This window comes from Cheilinus undulatus, linkage group 16 (genome assembly GCF_018320785.1).
Source record: "Cheilinus undulatus linkage group 16, ASM1832078v1, whole genome shotgun sequence".
Classification (NCBI taxonomy): Eukaryota; Metazoa; Chordata; class Actinopteri; order Labriformes; family Labridae; genus Cheilinus; species Cheilinus undulatus.
In genome coordinates, this window is record NC_054880.1 from 26063271 (window position 1) to 26079737 (window position 16467).

Genomic DNA, 16467 nt, shown 5'->3' on the forward strand with positions numbered 1-16467 from the left:
ATTACCAGAGAAATATATCATGGCCTGTGACATGTCTTGGAAAATTTTGTCAAATTCATGGCAAGAAAGTGAACAGAGGACAGTAATTTATAAAGTGTTCAAATTTACCTGAATTCACCCTATTTACAATATGGATGGCATCTCAAAAGCCTCTGAAATAATGGTTGATTGACTGTTACATAGCTAAAAAATTCCTTGTTGTTTGAGTAATGTTTAACAACAATCATACAAGTTGTATTACTGGGATACTGGTTGGATAAGTATGTGTTGTCATATAAAAACTTGCAAAAATGAAAAGGAGTTATGATTATAAACACATTTCAGTATGTAAATAACCAAAACTAAAGCAAAACTCGAATGTCACAAAAAAGAAATGCTGTCCCGTTCTTATGTATGCACTTATGTGCCCATCCTGTATCCACGATGTAAACTGTCTCCATGGCAACAGCATCCAACCGTCAATACGTCACTGCTGCGTTCTATTGTCCACATAACATGCTGCTAAAGGGAGAGCTGTGTTGTCCTTTAATGTAAAAACGAAACCACAGAGTGAGTCCTTTTTTACACTTTTATTTCCCTGTTGTACTCCGAATCATTTTGAATAACTCTGATTCGCCTCGGAACCGGTTTATTGACGTTATTTGCAAATACGCGCTGGTGCTATCTAGCAGCTAGCCGGCTAACCTAGCCCAGCCATGCTCCGTAACTAGCACTGGTGCTGCTACTAAAGCTAAATCTTCTTTGTTTCAAGCCTAGTGCTGCATTTTGCTTTCTGTTAATTTGAGTCAATGCGTAACCCACTTAACGCTGCTCTCATACGATTAAACGTGTTACGCGGAATTTCATAAGATTACTGCATATTGATATGAAGTGCTAACGCTAATGCTAGCCGTAATTAGCTTTCTGACTAGTGTTTGCCAGGTGAAGATGTAAGGGATACCGCTGCACTAAGTTTGAGCTTATGTTTCCGCTAACCTGTGTGTACGGAGTATGTTAGGCTGGATGTGTAGTGGAGTAAACTAATGGACAAAAACGACACGTGGAGAGGTTCGGCTTTAGGCCACCGGTTACCTGCGGAGGTGCTCTTTGTTTGCTAACAGGTTGCTAAATGCTAACACAATGCGCAAGCTAGGCTTATGATAGATACTGGTTAAAGTATTTATGTTTATTAAAAAATGTAGGCAGCACAGTGATACTTAGTTGAAGCAGCTGGAGATTTTACGTAGCATAATTAAATCTGCTTTTCACGTGTCTGTCGTTTGATTTAAATAGAGACACAATGCTAAAAAGCTGTAGTTCGAACTCAAAAAAAAAAACAAACGAAAAACAAATGAGCTTAGTCAAAACCAGAGTACGGTCTGATGCAGTGGCGGATATGCAGTTGTGGCTATAGTTAACCGTCTGACATACAGGTTGAACTATTATTATTTTGCTTCTGCTTGAGATGAATATCAACTTCACAATGACATAAAATGAGATGGGATTAATCTGAATTCATTGAGAGTAAATCAAATCGTAAGTAGACCTCAAATGACTTTAATTTTGGTCTCAGCTTTATCTAAGATAGGTTTATACTTCTGCATCAGTACTACAACATCACTTTGTGCAGAAACCTGCAGGTATCCACACATCCAAAACATGCAGGCCAAATGCCTGATCAGTCCACGGAGTAGCATCATAATGCCTACAGGCCTATTGTGTGTACTGTAGTGTGAGATAAATGGCACTAGATGACAAATTGGTCAGATCTACCTGCCAACATCAAAAACATATTCAAATTTCATTTCCTCCTCCATGTCTCAGTGACTAAATAAGAGGCAAAATTTTTACCGGCCTCTGCTGCAACAGAGATTTTTCAGTTAATCCCTTCTGATGTCAATTTTTCCTTATTTTGCCTTAATTTCAGTTCAATCAAGTGTTGATCTGCATTTATCAGGTCCAGCATAACAAACACGTGGTTTGATTTGACATTGCTTGTAGGCATGCATGTTTTTAATCAACATAATATCGGTATTGGCAGCTTTGAAAATTAGACTAAATATTTCTGTTGGCATATATGAAAATGTCTGCTTATATTTCCAAATGGTTAATTGGCTGTACATAAAAGCCTATGTTTATTGTTAATAGCAGCTATTTACTAATAGGTTTAAGGAGTTGTAGGTAGGATCAACAGACCTACAGGCCTTTTTCTTTATTCATCCTCGTTCTTTAAACTTTGTAGTGAATTTAAGGGAATAAGGTGCACAATTAATCTAAACGCAATTGCAACTGTGGTGTTGGGCTGTGCAGTTAGACAGTTTCATAAAATGCTGCAGTTGTTCTTGTATTAAAGGTCACATATTTTACCCCTTTAATACAAGTTTATATTGGTCTCGGAGGGCCCCAAAACATGTCTGTGAAGTTTTTTGCTAAAAAAAACACTCTAGTATTGAATTTTGCATGTCTAAAAATCCCTTTGTTTCAGCCCTGTGCAGAACGAGTTGTGTCTGTGTGTTTAAATGTCAATGAGCTGTCTGACTCCACCCCTGACTACGCCTCTCTCAGTAAATGGATGTGGCTTAATGGATTGAGCTCTCCTGATCCTCCTCTCGGCAGTTATATTATGTTGTGTCAGTGTTGCCCCCGCTAGGGATGGGGATCAAAACCAAGGTCCTTACGGACCCTGTTCTGTATTTTTGAAATACCCGAAAATCAATAACTTTCTAGCTTATTGATACTGCTGTCAGGTAGGGCTGGGAAATTAATTGCAAATGAGATTAAATAGCAATATGGCCTGCTGCAATTCTCAAATCGCAGAAGGTGCAGTATTTCTGTAACCTGAAATTTGTGACAAAATACCAGTTTAAATGTTTTTTGCAGTAGAGACATTATGCATTACATAACATGCAGTCATTTTAGTGGCATATTTTAAGAATAGTGTACAAAAAAATCCTGTTTTTCTCATTTTTGTATGTTTTCACATGAGAGTTATATTAAAATTATCACTCCCTTTAATACAACAGTTCATATCCAATTTGCAAAATGAATTGAAATTATCAGAATTAGATATTTTTTTCTAAATTGTCCAGCCCTGGTTTAATCTAATATTGTGTTGGTTAACTATATTATAGAATGAATTATTGCTTGTTTTTGTCGGAAAATACGTGAGATGAGGAACTTAAGAAATTATGAAGTATTTAATTGCAACATTGGGTAAACAAAAATCTGGGAGTAACATACACTCATACCACTCTCTTCAGCTGCTTCAGGACAGTTTTCTTCTTCAGCTGCTCAGATAAATGATGAAAAGTACTCCAGAACTTTGTAACAAGTCCTGTTGGTTAAAATATTAATCCACAGTAGAAATCCATGGTAGAATCAGCAAAATTGAAGTTCATCAGCGAACTTAACAAGCTGAAACTCTGAAAATATGATGCATTCAAGTAACCTCAGGAAATTAGACGACTGTATTCTATATGTTATGATGTGCTCAAATGTCACATAAAAATGGGAAAATTTAGTTTTTGATGAGAAACTTCAATAAATACTGTTGTGAATATGAGGAATGTGTTTGTATCTGAGGGATGTAAAACAGATGTGACAAACTGAATCATAGCTTTTTAACTCAAGCACTACTCAGCTAAGACCACTTGTGCTTTAAAAATTTCCCTGCATTTTGTCTTTCCACCAGACTATGGAAAGTACCGATAGTGGTATTGATAAGAACTCGGATCAATAAGGAGCACAGAGGGTAATAAGGATACCCAATAAGGGTATCAGTATCAATAAAAATCAACCATCCCCATTCCACCCCACACACAACAGGATTTATGATTGTAGATAATGAATATTAATATGTCAAATCAGAGCAACCACAATGGTCTCCTGAGCAGATCAGAGAGGATAAAATCAGTCTGAACACACCTCACACCACAGGAAAATCTAGCAAGAAAATCTTCAAAGATGATCTTGTAGTATGCACCTCTCTGTATTCTCCTACACTGAGCACATGCGCATGAGTTAGTTTCTTTTGCTGAATCGAGGAAGAGCCTGTTTTCATCCTTAGTCTCTTAGATTTGCTTTCAGTAGATGAAGCATCATTGTCACACGAAAAGTTGAATTGTTCTACCTTCTGAACAGAAGAGGAAGGTTTGATTTGCTTTAATCTGGCTACTACTTGTTGCTTTTGTCTTAAAAGTAAGGGTTGTTATGTATGCTGTAACTGTACAAAATAAGGTTGTAAAGAAGGCAATGAAAGGGGCGTGTTTGTTGAGAGAAAGGGTAATATTTTAAGAACAAAGACAGACTTTTTGAATGTGTAGGCAGGAATTTTAAAGAAAGCCCATAGAAATCTGGTCTTATAATTATTAAGTTATCATGACCAGGCGGGAAAAAAAAAAAACATTCATGTGTCCTGTAAAACTTTATAAGTACTCCAAGAAAAGCTCACTTGTAGTTTAAAATGGAACAAGTATTTAACAAAGGTTTAAGCCTATATCCTCGAGCCTATGTTTGGATATTATTGAAGTTTCTATCTTACCATAGATTATTGTATTTATAAAGTATTATTAGATTGATTGTCCTTTGATTAATTGTCTTGTGACAGTCTATCATATATTCATAATCACCGTAATGCACTTAGCTCAGATCTTAAAATGTTGTGGAGTGGGAGCATCATCTGAAAGCTGAACTTAAATTACAGGTTTTGTTTAAAATAGAACACCAGGAATTCTCTAATCACCGCCTTTGTTAATGCTATTTTAATACCTCTGCACTGAGTTCATCATACATCCAGCTTGAAGTTCTGCAATATGGACCTCACAGCTTACACTCCCTGTTTTAATTTCTTCTCTTTCAGTGGACCGTAGTTTGAAGCGCCGGCAGGTGAAGCCGCTTGCTGCGTCTCTGTTGGACGCCTTGGATTACGACAGCTCAGACGACAGTGACTTTGAAGTGGGAGATGCTACCGGTAATGCAGTTGTTTTCTGTCTAGAAGTCTTAATTTTATATCATTTGCATCTTCATTAAACAATAAAGATAACTTTTTTCAATGAAAAGGTTGAACACATGTCTATAAATCGTCCATATGTTGATTTTCTATAAAGACACCAGCCTTTAAAAAGTTCCTACTGATGCTAGAGCAGCTACAGGCTGTTCCTAGTGACCTTATCATTCAGTTTTGTACACTTCTATCATTGATATTTGTTCACAGGATCAGATGGCACAGGCAATGGCAGTGATGAGGAGGGGTCTAAAGCGAGTGCTGCAGGCTCAGAAAGCGAGTCAGACAACGCTGGTTCAGCAGAAGATGGTATAGATGAAGAGGAGGCCAAAGACCTGGCTACCGAAGAAAACCTGACAGAAGATGAAGAGAAGGCCAAACAGCAGCCTTCCTCCGACAGCTCCACCAAAGATGCCCCCGCTGTCACACCACCCAAGAGCAGACGCAAGAACAAGAAGGCATCAGAGCCAGATCCCACTGCAACTGCTGGTACCGAGTCTACCTCAGCGTCTGGCTCTGTCGGTGTCACTACTGACGAGTCTCAGACTGAGCCTAAGAAGTGGAACTTTCGCAGAAATCGCCCCCTGCTGGACTTCACCACCATGGAGGAGCTGAACGAGATGGATGACTACGACAGTGAGGATGATAACGACTGGAGACCCACGGCAGGGAAGAAGAAAGGCAAAGCAGCCACTCAGAAAGGAGGAACCGAGGAAGAGGAGGGCGGAAGTGCTAGCGACGATGACGACGATGACAACGATGATGATGATGATGACGATGACGATGACGATGAGAGAGAAGAGGGAGGTGAAGACAACAACAACAGCAGCAGTGACAGTGAAAAGGAGGCAAAGAAGCCGAAGAAGAAGGCAAAGAGCAGCAGTGCTTTCGATGAGGAGCTGACTAACGATAGCATGTCCCAGGGAAAGGGCAACGAGGTGAGTCTCATAAAGTCTGACCTTTTAAAAAACAAAAGAAAACCCAAGTGAAATTGCATAAAATTGAGTTTTTGTGCGGCAGATCTGTTTGAATTGAAACACAAAAGAAAGAAATCAACATCAGAAAAATCAGATTCAGTAACAGTGCATCATTAGTACATCAAACAGGCAAAATACATTAAGCTCCTTGGTCCAGAAAAGTTTTTGCCCCCCTTTTTTGCAGTCCACTTTTAACTTAATTTGTTCGAAGCATTTCAAGGCAATTGTAATACTATAAAACCTGGACCCAAGTCTGCAGAGTGATTCTTGTGAAACCAAGCAAAGTGCAGCATTCGAAAGTATGTTTGTTTTGCCTCTGAAAAAAGACTTTTATTTTAACTGAATGAAAGCATTACAGAAATATTGTTCACAAAGATGGACCTTTTTGCTAAAGGGTGCCTTTTCAAACCAGAAACAGCTATTACAAGCCTCTCCTAGAAGCTACCAGACTACATGAACAACAACAATGTTATTTTTAGATGCAAAAACACAAGAGATGAAAGGTCCACAACTGGCTTCATTTTATCACTGTTTTGTCAGGCTAATGTTTTGTATGGTTTGTTTGAACCCAACAAAAAAAATCTATAATAATAATATCACAAAAACATTGAGACAATAGCTAATCATGTGCCCTGCAAGGTAAAACCTGATTCAAACTAATCACATGCCTTGTTTCCTTATTTTAAATTATTCTGATATGATAGTTGTTTCTAGTGTATTATGAAAGTCTGTGTTTAATTGGACAAACTTCACATGGACTGTCCATGCTGCACTTCTAATTTGACAACATTGAAACAAATGAAATCTTTAAAGTGGTCCTACTTTTATAAACCTTTGCAGATGAATTAGGCCCCCATGTTGACTATTTTGTCTGGCATTCTATAAAACCAAACAACAATAGGAGTCACAAAGTCACCGTATAATCCAATGACGGGTTTAGATGGTATCGGAGTGATTCCAGGAGAATTTTTCCCTTTGTTGTAATCGACTTAGCGCAGCGTCCATGAGCATTGTTTATGGGATTTACTAACTGCCAGTTACTGGATCTGTGCTCATATCAGGGGAGGGGGCGTCAGATAAGTGGCTTTACTGAGGCTCTGTTTCCTGATTCCCCAGGACGCTTTACTGGACCGGTCCCAGACCTGGAGCACACAGCACATCCTCATCTGCTGCGTGTGTCTGGGAGACAACAGTGAGGATGCAGATGAGATCATCCAGTGTGATAACTGCGGGGTGACCGTGCATGAAGGTAAGCTGCAGAGTTAGGCTGAAATAGGAAAAACAGAGCTAAAGATTCCTGAATAACATCAGCCCCTAAAAAATACTTCTATTACTTCTGGATTTCACACTTCACATCTACATAACACTGTGAGTGTTTCAGAGGCAAAGCTCTGACTGAGCTTGGTTATGTCATTGTAGTGTTTTCTTCCAAAGACCAAATTGATAATATGTGGGGTAATATGTAAAAGGAATATTTCACAGCAATAAAGCAGAATGCAGCAGCAGCTATTAAACAAACTGTGCTCCTTATTGTGTGCAGATGTCAAAGTGTTTCGAAGTTATACAACCACAAAACGGTAAAAAAAAATGTGTTCTCTCTCTGTTGCATTGTTTTCTTTGTCACTAGTAATGCTCCCTCTCTACTTGATCCTACTGTTTATAGCGCACTACTGCATGCCATGTGCCATCTCTTTCTCTGCTTGTGTTTGAACCACATGGTATCGAAAAAATATCAGAGTAACAAAAACTTTGACAGCCCTATTTGTGATAAACCATGCCATGCTTCATCATCATAAAGAGGAAAATGACTGATATAACAATTTGACAGAATTTTTGCAATCACGTCCATCAAAGCGATGGAGAGCAAGAGAGTCTACCGCATCCTCTGGCACACAACCGTATAGGGCAGAATGATTTTGGAAAATAATGTAATTGCGATTTTTTTCCCCAATATTGCAATTGCAATTTGATATGTGATTACTCCCTAACTGTCTTTTATTCTTAAACAAGGGTTGATCAATTCTTTAAAAATGTCTCGTTCTAATGATTTTGACTTGTATTGCAAATTGGTTAAGAATTATTGCATTAAAGGTTTCATGTCATTCTTATATTAATTGATTAGAAATTTATTGACAAGAAAAAAGTACAAAAATGAAGAAGGTAGGTTTTTTTGCAGAATATTCTAAAAAAATGGCACCTGAATGATTGCATGATATGTCATGCATAACATCTCTGCTGCAAAAAAAGTTTAAAACTGGTATTTTGACACAAATTTCAGGTTAAATAAATATCGCAACTGCTACGATTTGAAAATTGCTGCAGGCCATATTGCGATTTAATCTAATTTTCCATTAATTGACCAGCCCTACATCCATACTAACATGTCTTGTTTAAGAATGGGGGGGCACTATAGGTGTATGTTGAGTTTTTTGAGTCCCAGACTTGAGGGAATTAAATATTTTGAGCCCAGTTTTTGCTGTCCCATTATAAAATTCCAGCCCTGCTTCCCCATAAGCGATCACATAACATTTCTCCTCTGCTTCTCTCTTATTTCCCCATTAGTGATAGTTTGGTTATTTGACTACTGATAATGTTTAAGACGCTGTGGAAGCTTCTTTGTCCTTGAAAGCAAAATGCTTGTAAAAATGTCATGGTAAACACACGCAATAAGGATGGGACAAGACACAATATGGCTCAGGCAGTTTGTGTTGTTGTATGATTGCGTCTGTAGCTGTGTAACCGAGTCTGTGGAGGAAATAAACTTCTTGTTTCAGCTTTTATCAGCTGAGTGAGTCTGACTGCTGGGAAACAAGATCGATGACTGAGTCATCTCTTTGGGATTGGACTTCTCCCACACATCCATAGTCACCGCTGACCATGCAGGGAGGATCAATGGGACCCTGCTAATTTTCAATCACTTAATTTATTAATCTATTTCCTCTTATTTGGACTGATTTAAAAGCCTTAGACAAAGACAGACAGGTTGGGAAGAACTGCTGCTTTAAGTACAAACAGAAATGCTCCAACTGACCTACAGATAGAAAATGTTTATTGAAATAATCTGTTTTAAATTTCTTTTAATGTCAGGGTCAGCTTGTGCCAATTATTAAAAAGGGAACATCTGTGTATTGTATCTGTACCACTAGCTACAGTATTACTCGTCCTCTGCTGTCACAGTGAAGAGCTGCACTTAATGTACAGAGCAGCTGAAGCTTTAACTTCTTTGATTTCCTTGGCTTTTCATGTTGCTAACATTGTCTCTAAAAATTTCATACGCTTAAGTCAAGTGATAGAACATCTTTGTGACAGAAGCTGAAATCAAGTTGTTGGTGTACAATCCATGGATGTTTTGTGCTATAACCTAACAGCTTGAGGTATCTGAAGCTTATAGCTTTTACATCCAGTAACTGCTGATAAATGTTCACATATGTTATCTGGATTAAAGAGGATATAACCACAAATTTCACTTAAATACGAAAAAAACATTGCATATCTCAGAATATTTAGACACACTCATCAAAACAAACACTTGGAGTACTGTTGGAGTAGTTCACTCAGTTTTTGCCATAAAATATGCAAAAATAGTGAAATGAATACTGTTAAAGTTGGCGAATATGTATTTTTAATAAGTTTGGATGAAAATAGCTGACAAGGTAAGTAACATAAACAAACTAACATGCAGCGGATGATCTTGCTAGAGTCTGCAGGGACCCAAATCAAAAATCTGAAATAGAAATCCAATTAACAAGAGCAGCACAGTGATTTATTGTGTGGCATGAAACCTTACTGCAGGCCTTCAATTGGCAGCCCATGGGCCACATGCAGCCCAGAACCAACCCCCAAGTGACCCAGCCTGTGGTCATGCCAGAGATGCTGAGGGCAACATGTTTTGCAAGTTTTCATAAATTCCCACAATATTTCAGACCGTGAATGCAACACTCCGTGTTGCCTAGCAACAGTCTACCTACAATGCACTGTGTTGTTTTGAAACGTTGCTAGCGATGCAGACAGAAGAAGCTCCAAGATAGCGAGTATAAAACATGTTCTTTTCAACTCTGAAGCGTTAAATTGACAGTGGAAACCGTCCATTTAACCCTGTGTGGACTAATAAATACTTGTTTATTTTACCATCAAGCTCAAACGCCAAACCTATGTGTTTACTTTGCCATGAGTGCACTGGGGTACTGAAAGAATACAATGTCCAGAGGCACCACATCGAGAAACACCCGGTTTTCCAGACCAACTTCACGGACAGTTCACAGGGGAGAACGGTAAAAGTGCAGAGTCTGATTACATCTAACAACCGCAGCTGTACCACGATGGTGCGAACATGAACACCTCAAGAGAGAGCCATAGCTCCGTGTTTCGTGGATTTTGGCGATGAAGAAAAGGACATTTACTGACTCTGAAACTGTGAAAGTATGTATGCTGGCCATCATGGATGAGGTGATAAAAGACGACAAAATGAAATCGAATGTGACATCTGCTGTTTAAAATGTTCCCCAACACTCGTAAAGTAGCCATCCGCATGCTCAGTATATTTGGACCAACATACACACGTGAATCAAGTTTTTCACACATGAATGCTATCAAAAGCAGCACTCGATGTTCACTGTCTGACAGCACCCTTCACCAATGTCTTTAAATTGCACTGACGTCTTATGAGCTAAAAATTACTGCTGTTGTTCAGAACAAAAAATGCCACTTTTCTCATTGAGAATGTCAGCAGAGTAACATGGGATTTGTAACTAAAGTGAGTCTTCTAATCAGATATACTGATTGAAAAGAAAGTGCAGTAGTAGGTGTTTAGTTTTATTCATATGTTTGTGCACTGTAGTGTTTAACAGTTGTCTTTTTTGTTCAGCTAAATGCACTGTGTAAACGTCCAAGTTCAGACATGACTAGAATCAAATGTTATAGCTACAACTGTGCAAATTTAGTTTTTATGCACTTTAAGATATGTCTGAGTAAGATGTGACCAAAAAAATATTAACAGAATTTTATTTTATTTTTCATTCTATTTATTTTATTTTTATTCAAGTAAAAAAAAAAACTTTCTGCTACCTCAGGTTATGTTCAAATACAGCTCTGTTGTTTTTATGCACTTTTTAATGCACTTTTGTCATGTTGCCAAATTTAAAAGGGAGACTACAAATAAAAAGTACATATTTTTCATCAAGTTGATCTGTATTGGTTTGAAATCTGGCATTACCAGCCAGACGCCGAACATGTCTGGCCCGGCTACATTTCTTGATTTGAAAATGTGGCCCAATTGAATTTGTAATTGAATAGCCCTGCCTTAGTGGGTAACAACTACCTGAAATAGCAAACACAAATAATCCTTATAATCAAAAACATAACAAAATACATAGTGCAGGGGTCCGCTCAGAACCCAGGTGTACTGATTAGGGTTAAAAAACATTTATTAAGACTCACTTTAGACTCCACAATCCCGCAGTAAGAGGGAGCCTGACCCAACATGTGTTCCAAACCAAGTAATGTCGCTTACTTCATGAATGAGTTAAAAGCCAGAGCTCACATCATTCATTCACATCCACATGGAGTTTAAGTATGTAGAATAAAAACCAAAACCTTCTGACCCACAAGGACAATAACAATAACAGGATCTAACATCTGTGTCACATCAAAGACCAGTGTTACAACTTAACGTGGTCATGTTAACTGGTGACTTTATGTCAGATGCATCTGTAGTTGTTGTAACATGAATATCAAAAACTTAAAGAGTCCCTTTTTTCAGTTCTAAACACGTTGCACCAAGTTTGACATCGTAGGTAAGTATTCAGCTGTTTATCACCAGTTAACTCAGTCGCTTGTTAAAACTGTAACACCTGTCACGGTTAAGCAAGTGACCATGTAAACTGCTGACTTTGTTTCTAATGCATCTTGTTGTGACAAAAAATTTTGAAAACTAAGTGCATTTAGTTTTTCATTAAATTCATACAGTGCCGTGAAAAAAGTATTTGCCCCCTTTCTGATTGCTGATGTTTTTGCATATTTATCACACTTAAATGTTTCGGCTCATCAAACAAATTTTTATATTTAACAAAGAAAGCCCAAGTAAATAAAAAAATGCAGTGTCTGAACGATTATTTAATTTTTTAAGGGGAAAAAAAATCCAAACTTGTCTGGCCCTGTGTGAGAAAGTAATTGCCTCCCTTGTTAAATCATGAATTAACTGTGATTAACCGCAGTTTTTTGAAAGCTGAGTTCAATTTTACTGGCCACAGTCAGGCCTGATACCGCCAGATTTGTTGGATCAAGAAATCACTTAAATTGAAACTGTCAGACAAAGTGAAGTAGGCTACAAGATCTCAAATAGAAACACATCATGCCGCGATTCAAAGAAGTTCAAGAACAGATGAGAAACAAAGTGATTGAAATCTGTCAGTCTCTAAAAGGTTACAAAGCCATTTCCGAGGCTTTAGGACTCCAGCAAACCACGGTCAGAGCCATTATCCACAAATGGAGAAAACTGGAAACAGTGGTGAACCTTCACAGGAGTGCTCGGCCGACCAAATTGACTCCAAGAGTGCAACAAGGACTTATCCAGGACGCCACAAAAGAACCCAGAACAACATCCAAAGAACTGCTGGCCTCAATGGCCGCAGTTAAGGTCAGAGTTCATGACACAACCATAAGAAAGACACTGGGCAAAAATGGCATCATGGGAGAGTTCATAGGCCAAAACCACTGCTGACAAAAAAGAACACAAAGGCTCATCTCACATTTGCCAAAAAACAGCTTGATGATCCCCAAGACTTTTTGAAAAATATTCAGTGGACTGACGAGACAAAAAGTTGAACTTTTTGAAAGGTGTGCGGCCCTCTGCTGTAAAAATAACACATCATGTGCTAAAAAGAACATCGAGCTAACGGTCAAACATGGTGGTGGCAGTGTGATGGTCTGGGGCTGCTTTGCTGCTTCAGGACCTGGACCACTTGCTGTGAGTGATGGTACCATGAATTCTGCTGTCTACCAGAAATTCCTTAAGGCCAACGTCCGGCCATCAGTTCATGCCCTCAAGTTCAAGCGCACTTGGGTTGTTCAGCAGGACAACGACCCGAAATATACCAGCGAGTCCACCTCTGAATGGCTCAAGAAAAACAAAATTAAGGTTTGAAAGGTTCTGAAAAACCCTGCAATATGACTGAGTTGAAACAATTCTGTGAAGAAGAGTGGTCCAAAATTCCCCCACAGTGATGTGAAAGACTCATCACCAGTTATTGCAAATGCCTGGTTTCAGTTAATGCTGCCAAGGGTGGCACAACCAGTTATTAGGTTCAGGGGGGCAATTACTTTTTTACACAGGGCCAGATAGGTTTGGATTTTTTTTTTTAATATTAAATAATCATTCAGACTCTGCATTTTGTATTTACTTGGGTTGTCTTTGTGAAATATGAAAATTGGTTTGATGATTCAAAACATTTAAGTGTGATAAATATGCAAAAACATCAGGAATCAGAAAGGGGGAAATTCTTTTTCACAGCACTAAGCTAAGTATATTTTAGAGGTAATGGAAAATGTCCAGTTTTTGCTACTAAGCTAACCTCAGACACTTGGAGCTGAAAGTCACTAGTTAACACAGTCACTGGTTAAACCGTTACACCTACTCTCCTGCAGCATCATCAACAGTGATGACTTTAGATTTATGATTATTTTTCACAGACAAGTTTCTGGGAATACTCACTTAAAACCACCTCCCACCCCCCCAATAATAAAGCATTATGCAATTTAAGCACAAATAAATGCTATCTTTATTTTACATTATTGTAATCAGCTAATAAAAATGCTGAAAATATAGGACATTAAACATTATCTTGAACAATTTTATTAAGCCCTTAAATGTCCAAAAATAATTAATATATAAGGAATATATATATAAGGAAATGTTGTTCATCAGAGATCAGCTTGAAACAAAAATCAATTCTTAATTGAGTGGATGATGGAAACCAGGATCAGGTCGGTGTATCCCTTGCTAGTAAAAAATGAGCTTTTTTTGGTGGGTTGGTTTCATAAAGACCTGATTGTCCATGAGAATGTGAAGACTCCAGCTGACCACCAGAATTTCATTCCTTCATTGGTATAAATTGTTCTGTTTGACCCTGTTTTACCCTCACACTTTACAGTTGCAAGTGGATTTAGGTAAAAAAGAGTCTGTGTTTCCTTTATTTGATGCTTTATGAAACATCACTGCAAGCTTTATGATGTATCCCATTTTACATTTACAGCCTGAAACCTTGACTGTGAGCTAAGAAAGCTGTAGAACACAATAAAGATAGATGAAACATTGCATTATAGTTAACAACATGATCCTAAAAGTTCTATTTACTTTATTATAAGTGACTCACTGTTAAGTATTTTTCCCCTGATAAATCTGAAGAAAGTAAATGTAAGGTAATTTATTTATACAGCACACTTTATATGCAGCGTATGTCTAGAAAGTTTCCCAGCTTAATGATGAAATATTGCTGTAATATAATGAAAATAATGATTTGCATGGGGTTACATAATCAGCAACATGTCGACATCTTCCTGTAATCACAAATTTACACTCAGACAGTTCGACGTGACAGTGATTGGCTGAACTGTATCAGAGTTTAGCCTTGAAGCAGCAAGCACCTTTGAGCAGGACTTGTCAGATTATCTCGCTCTTATGATATGCACATACACACTGCTGCGGAGGGTGGGAACCGTCCTAATCACCAATTCTCTAGGCAGACAGGAGATATTAGGAGCAGGTCTTAAATTTATCTTGTTCGTTTGGTCGGCTGATATTTTCCTCCTCTGAGACATGTTTAATCTCTCTGAAAAGACACACGGGGGAGACTAAGTGGTTTGCAGTGGCAGCACTTGCGGCCACTTTCCTATCTTCCTCTCCAAGGACGTGAATGGTGCTCCTTTTTTCCAGGGCAGTGAAATATGGAACTTAATTCGAGCCATAAGTTTGCAGCCCCTGTGTACTTGTGCTCTAAGTGGACAGATCTATTGTGCTATTGGAGGCTTAATTCAACAGCTCAGCTATTTTTTGTCATGTTATATACGATCTTATCCATGAGATTTACTGCACAGCTTTTCATCTCCCAGGATTTCTGTTCACAGGCCTTAGTTGGGGCATGTCTAATGGTTAATGGGAACAATTGGAAAAGAATGAATTCCATTTTTAAGCCATGCAGATTTATGAAGACTCATCATTCATGTTAAACTGATCTAAGAATCCTCACCTCTAATTAAATAGGACACTTCTTTAACTAGCCAGGGTGTCCAGTGTTTAATGGATGCCCCTCTGGCTCTGTATCATGCCATTACTTGTACTATTGAGCAGGGATGTCCCAATCCCGATCGTATGTATCGGATCAGAGCTGATTAAAGTATTTTTAATTGATCGGAGATTGGCAATTTGATCTGATCAGCTGTTGTAATCAGAGCACAATTTACGACAGGCCGTAAACGCATCAGTAACACAACAAAGCAGCAGTAGCAACATTAGCATTCCTGTGTTTAAAATGTCAGCGGTGTGGAAAAACTTCAAACGTGAGAGTGAAAACAGTCCAGTTACCACTTGCAAACATCTGCAACATGACCGTTTCACGAGGTGGTAGCAGCAGTTAACACTACAAATTTGATCCATCTTCTCTAAACTTAGCATACAGCAGAATACAGTGACTTCACTATAGCAACAGGCAGCTTCACTGAAGCAACAACCTCTGGACTTTAAGAGAACTTTGGACAACCATCCCATCTCTATGGTGGAGAATTTTAGTTTTTGTCATCTTCTTGAGCTTTTAGACCCACGCTATGCCCTGCCGTCTTGACATTACATTACTGACACTGCTTACCAGAGCTGTACAACAAAGTATGTGACAGCATACTAGAGAATTTAAAAAGCAACTTTACTGTCATTGCTTCACCACAGACATTTAGAGCTCTGATGTTTGCCCCATGTCACTGCTGAGTCTCACTGAACAGTCCTCCACCTTTGAGTTAAAGTGTGCAGTGTACATGCACGCCAGTTTCGTGGGTCTTACACAGCAGAGCATGTAAAGAAGGCCATTGAGAATGTTCCTAAACAAGAAGCTACACTTCATTTTAAAGTAATAGTGGGTAAAGGAATAAAAGTGAGAGGAAAACATGATGTAGCAGCTCCAGTTGCACTTCAGAAATTGCACTGTAATAACAAGAGTGCCTTGTATTTGATAGTTGGGTTTTATTGCAATGCTAGTGTTTTGGTGTACGTCTCAGATAAAGCTTCTACATTTGAATAGGGATTGTTGTTTTAAATCTGTATGATTCATATGTTTTTGATCCTATTCAAGTTAAACTGTTTTGACTTCAGTTTTTGTTGTGACTAATACAGTCAAGTTGAAATTCAGCTTTATTTATTTATTGACTGATTAATAAAGTGAAACAGAGCTAATACACCATTTTGAGTAGAAATGTGATTTTATGTTTTTTACAACAATGTTGGCTGTACTAAGTTGAATGGAATAA

The 16467-nt window shown here is 38.3% G+C and overlaps 1 protein-coding gene across 3 annotated transcripts in view; it reads left to right on the top strand.

Annotated features, from left to right (window-relative positions):
- Window positions 1-464: 464 nt before the first annotated feature.
- The window catches only part of phf14 (PHD finger protein 14), a 126391-nt gene continuing 110388 nt past the window's right edge, over window positions 465-16467 (top strand). For all 3 annotated transcript variants that reach the window (XM_041808434.1, XM_041808435.1, XM_041808436.1), the window contains exons 1-4: window positions 465-549; window positions 4838-4948; window positions 5192-5919; window positions 7075-7207. In XM_041808434.1, the coding sequence (XP_041664368.1) occupies window position 549; window positions 4838-4948; window positions 5192-5919; window positions 7075-7207 (973 nt within the window). In that variant the 5' untranslated portion in view covers window positions 465-548. The remainder of the gene's footprint in view (window positions 550-4837; window positions 4949-5191; window positions 5920-7074; window positions 7208-16467) is intronic.